General features: G+C 26.8%; 1 protein-coding gene across 1 annotated transcript in view; it reads right to left on the minus strand.

Moving 5' to 3' along the window:
- Nucleotides 1–5697, minus strand: part of LOC135924128 (endothelin-converting enzyme homolog) — a 28781-nt gene extending 23084 nt beyond the window's left edge. The window contains exons 1-2 of the mRNA XM_065459176.1: nt 5682–5697; nt 2568–2987 (exon numbers count right to left, since the gene is read on the minus strand). Of these exons, the coding sequence (XP_065315248.1) occupies nt 2568–2987; nt 5682–5697 (436 nt within the window). The remainder of the gene's footprint in view (nt 1–2567; nt 2988–5681) is intronic.
- Between the last annotated feature and the right edge of the window lie 304 nt (nt 5698–6001).

Genomic DNA, 6001 nt, shown 5'->3' on the forward strand with positions numbered 1-6001 from the left:
CTGGTCTCCCCACTATAGAAATACATTTAATCTTTTACGTAAAAATTTCTAACAATATATTTAAAAAAAATGAAAAAAGGGACCCTTCCCGAAGACGCTATCATTCGTATGGGATCGATATTTTATTTTTTCGCACAATTAGTATTAGTAATACTTTATTAAACAATCACTCAACCTTAGAGCTTAACGGGTAAAGGAAAATCATCTATTTCGTTTTAAATTTTACGGTGACTATCTTATTTTGATATATTTTTCAAAGTTACCATAAGTTTATTTGAATCCTTTTTTTTATGCTATCGCTATTAAATTAAAAGTACGAAACTACAGCCCGAGGCATCGAGTCCTATTTTAAAATATGATGAAAATTTTATTTTTTATAATGATGTTAGTAATTTCTTTTAAAATATTATTTAATTTGCTTATTATAATTGCTTTAGTTCTTCTATATTTTTCGTTCTATCTTGAATCTTAATATACAAATTTAAATTTTCTGATTTAATATTGGACTAAGCCTTTAGTATTAGTGCTTTCAACAGTTTGGCAAACTTTATACTCAGGACTTTGTCTCAATATAATTTTTGAAAATACAATTTGTTTCAAAAAAGATGAGATATTATATCTTTACTTCTTTATCTCAAATTAGTATTGTTAAACGGCTCAATTTGAGCCGATTTTTAAAAACAGCTAACTCAATATTTTAGTAAGAAATATATTGCCTGACCTAGAGACTTGGCTAATATGTGTCCAAACCTTTAAGCCTTATATGAACAAAATCTTCAGGCTTGATTATTTTTTTTCTGGATAAAATATTGAGAAGTCATTTTGAAAAATCGGCTCAAATCGAATCAACACTATCTTAAATAAACCGAAAAGAACAAATAATATCTAAAAAGATCGTAGAACGAATCAGGGAAAAGAAACCTTAATGAATTTAGACGTGATTAATTTTGGGATTAATTTAAAATCCAATATTTAAGATTCAGACTAAGGCTGTCGTTATAGTTTTTATTTCGCTTATGGAAAAACTGATTGACAAATTAATAAATACAAATAGGGTACATATTGACGCACCCAGATAATCAGTGCTTCTATAATTTTCATTCTATCATAATGCCAGTCTTTGGAATTTTTTCTTTTATTGCCAATAATAAGTTTTCTTTTAAACTCTCTATCAAACAGGTTGAAGTATTAAAAATAACTAAATATTCACTAGTTATTGATATATGTTTCAGAGTTGATATTTCCGAAAGTTTGGCTGACATCACCCTCAACATGTGATCTATAGTTTATATTTGGAATTCGGAACCTTTTTGTGGCTGGTGAAATTTACTGAAGATATTAATAACTGAATATTAAAACAACCCAGATATTTAGAACTTTTATATTCTCCATTCTGGTATGATATCAATTTTGTCAATTTCATCTTTAAATCACCTAACAAACGATTAAAGCAATAATAAAATATAATGATTAAATACTAGTTGATGACCTGGAACTCGATTTCTTTTTTGCGGTATTATTTAATTAATAAGTATAGGTACTACTAAAGCCCAAAATATTATGGCTATCCAGATATCTAGCTCTTCTATATTTACCATTTTGGCATGATGTCTTTTAAAATGTTTTCTTATTGTGCTAATAACATTCTTTTTTTCTTTATAATGTCTTCCAATAATATACAACTAAGCCCATTGATAAATTATTAGAATAAATACTTTCCACCGCTTTTAAATCAGGTGGATCAAACATTTGCCGCTAAATTTTTTCCTTTATATACTGACTAGTGGCTATTACGTTGGTTAAAGCACTAATTAAGCACGAAACATTGGCATAGGTTTAAATTAGTGCTATTAATTATTCAGTTCTTTAAAGGAGATAATATAAAGTTATTAAATATTTTAATAGGCAAAATAAAAATAAACCACGAAAAAATCAAAAATAATTAGAATTTTAAAAAGAGATGATCCGACCGACGAGAGATAATGAAAGTTTGAAATAAACCCCCAAATTTTTTTGTGAATTCCCCCTAATCCTTGCTAGGCTAATGATTATTATAAGTTTATAATAAAAGTCCTGCAGGCCTAAGCCGGAAATATAGTCCAGACCCATGACCCAAAAAATATTTGTTATATTTCTTTCCTATTTTTCCTTTTTGCCTGATTGAATATCACAATTATAAAATGAAAGAAATGGAAAAATTTAAAAATAAATGAGCAGGTGGTATTTACAATTTCATATCATATTTTGTAATAAATAGAATACAATAAATTATCAAAGCTATTAAATAAAAATTTTAAAATCAATGAGGCCCAATCCAATCCGGAAAAATATTTGTAATAAACTTTTTTAAAATTCGAGCCAATTCGTTCTATTTTAAATTTTTTAGACATCTAACAAAAGCCTATTTTTTTTCTGGTGTCTTTTAGTCTGGGACATTTATGGCCAAATGTTATCAAATGTGCAAATTTTAATATAAAAATGATAGTTAATTGATAAAATTTTTAATTAGAAGACTATAAATGATTTACTATTGTATCCGCTAATCGGATTATTATAATTATGTTTACTTGTCATATTATTCGGACACACATAAGGTCCACAATCTCTTTTATTTCTTGCCTTTCCTTTATATATCATTTTGCCCAAGCTTGAGATAGTTTTATCTGTTATTATAGTTTTATTATTAGGGACCACCACAGCGGCAGTGTTCTCATTAGCGAAATATAAATTTTTGGTTTGATTATCGAGGGATAACGTTTTTTTGATTAAATATATAAGGGTGTGATTAGAAGTTAGATTCGATTTGGCAATCGTGACGTTTTTAATTTTAATGTTTAATTTATCTTGGTCGTCCGAGAAAGATTTTGAATCATAAAAAACATCTATGTGAGGATTGTCGGCTGGATCTTGATTCTGGAATGTTTTACTAGGATTTATCAAACTTGAGATATTTTTCCACAGATATTCATATTTTTCCAGACTACTGCCTAAGTTACGAATGGAATTTACAAGTATAAATATAATTGAAAAAGTTGTAATTAATTTCATAAATTTTTTCCGAATTTGAGGGTATGATAAAAATAAAATTTAAAACAAATTAATTAAATTGGCTAATTTAAAATGAATGTTAATAATGTCAAATGTTTTATACTTCAAAATGATATAACTATCATGAATTTTATATTTTTAACAGCACTGGAGGTTATATATATCATAAAAATATTGATATAAATATTTGACAGCAATATCGATATTTATATTGAATAAATAAAAATCAAACCCGAATGAATATAAATAAACTGATTTTATTATTTAAACACACTTCTGGCTCAAAGCACTACTTGTGCCAAAGAAATCAAAAAAAAAATCCTATTTTAACCTAGATTATATAAATATTATTAAGTAATCATACAAACAAACAAGAATATCTCTGAGTTATAAATTTTCAATTAAAATGCCATTTGACGTATTTTAAAAATCATCAAAAGTTAAAATACCAATTTCCCTTTCTCTTTAATATTTTTTTTCCTTCATTCCTTAATAAATATTACAAATAAATCTAAAAATATAACTCTCAACACATTATTTGCAGAAGAAAAGTCCTTTTATTTGAAAAATTTTTCAAAAATAAATCCTTTTAAAACGACTGATCGATGTACTTTAGACATTTCACTAATAACTAATAGATCTAAATTATATATTGTACCACCGCCCTGCTAACATTAACAGGAAATAATTTAAATAATATATTAATAAGTTCCTCTATATTATTACATTGATTGAAAATACTTATTCGTTTATAGGTTTTATCGCGCTGGGCTTTTTAATTTATCGGTTTCGATTGTTAATAGTGAATGATTTTTATTGGAATATTTAAATAACTAAAAGGGACTGGTTGGTAGTAAACTTAAAAATAGTTGGTTTGAAGAGTCTGACGTTTATTATTATTTTTTAAATATTAAGTATTTTTAAGATTTATTATGGTTAAAATAAACATATCCAAAATAGGATCATATCATAACTATAAAGTTAACAGGATTTATGAATTTTTCTAACAATCTATAAGAATCGATTTTGTAAGATTGTATATTTTGTTATTCATTTCCTTCAAGTATCTGGGTGGAAAAATGATACTTTAAACTTCACTTGAATTGATCCAAAGCACCATCCAATTACAATGTCGAAGCTCTCGCCATAGCTGAAATCCGGAAATTACTAAATACAGCTCCTTCGATCCTTCTTACTCATTTATACCCATCACTTGCTCAATTCTTACAACTTTCGGCAGCAAAGCTCAATGCTTTTTTAGAATTAGGAAGACGGATTCGCGAAAATACCGATCAGCCCAAGGAATCCCTTCGCTAACTACAAAGACTTACTATTACGATTATTCGTTCTAGCTATTTAAGTTATATTTCTTCCATAATCTTACATGCCTTCTTATATTTTCTTTCTTTCCTTCTCCTTCCTAATTTCTCTTTACTATTTTATTTTTTAGACATTTTTTTAAAAAAATTCTTTATCCTTTTTCCTAAATTCTATTTTTAATATTAATTTTGTCAGAAAAAAATAGTTATACGCCTTCACCTTTCATAATCTAATATTTATAATCTACTTAATCAAGAAATAAACGTTTTTGTATAATCTTAATGTTATTTTTATTATTTCTATCAACTTTCCTATCATTTTAATGTTAATTTTATTTTTCTTTCAACTTTCCTATCATCTTAATGTTAATAAATCGAAGGAGACTATATACCTCTAATGTTAAATTGCAATCATTCTTTCCAACTCTCTTTCTTAAATTTTCTAATACAATTCTTCTTATATATGAAACTTATTTTGATAAAGTAATTTAATTATATCAATATTTATTTTATTTATTGGAAGCTCCAGGCTTGGGAAAAAAATTTCAAAATTATTATCGGTTGGCCAGGTTTGAGAAAAATTTTTTTAAATTATAATGGGTTGGGCTGGGCTAGGAAAATATTTTTATACTTTATATTGGGCTGGTCTTGGGGAAAATTTTTCAAATTATTATAGCTTGAACGCTTGGGAATTTTTTTATTATTAACTATGGATTAGACATTGATCTAAAACAAATTTTTTTTTGCAGGCCTGAGCTCCGCCTGATCAAAAAACCAGGGCCTATTTTTTATTCCAGTTCTCAACTACCAACATTATTATGATCTTTGGTTGGAGTTGGACAATTTTTTCAAAATTAATATGGCCTTGAACCTTGCTTGGGAATTTTTTCAGGCATAGGTGATTCACTAATATTTTAACAAATAATATTTATATAGGTATCAAGTAAAAGCTTTATATTTTGACTCAAAACATAGCATTTGCACTAAGTTTTAATGAATTGGACCTGGCCTGAAGGGGGGGGGGGGTTATAAAGAATAAAAATTGGATATTATTTTCAAGTAACAACAATATTATAAGAATAAGGAGAAAATACTCATTCCCCGTCATTTTTGACGGGCTCAGCAATGCCGAATAACTGGAGCTCTGGTACTCTTAGTTATATTGCCCATCAAGAAAGACGTGTCATCATACTTTAAATTAAGAATATCTTATGAGATGTGATTCACAAATTTACCTCTTTTCTCCTAAATTTTAATATTTTTATAAAAAATATTTATTAAGTATATTTAGTACCATACACACAAACTAATTACCCCTCAACTCCGTCATTCTTGACGGGTTATTAGCTAGTATATTATTTTAGCCATATTTACTCAAATAAAGTAACAATTGGATATTTTTATGTGACTTGGATTTTCAAACTGATATATCTGAAAATGATAAAATGGAGTATTGCAATGTAAATACTAAAATTTTGCATGCATATATCAAAGGTTACAATACAAAAAAATAAGGTATTTGTTCATTTGCTAAAATTTTATGTTGGAGGGGAAATCTATTTTAAACTTAATACGCAACATAAAATATCATATTTTTTCTTCTAAACTTTACATTAAAATATAACCAAATGATA

This window comes from Gordionus sp. m RMFG-2023, chromosome 2 (genome assembly GCF_954871325.1).
Source record: "Gordionus sp. m RMFG-2023 chromosome 2, tfGorSpeb1-WG-v2, whole genome shotgun sequence".
NCBI classification, from domain to species: domain Eukaryota; kingdom Metazoa; phylum Nematomorpha; class Gordioida; order Chordodea; family Parachordodidae; genus Gordionus; species Gordionus sp. m RMFG-2023.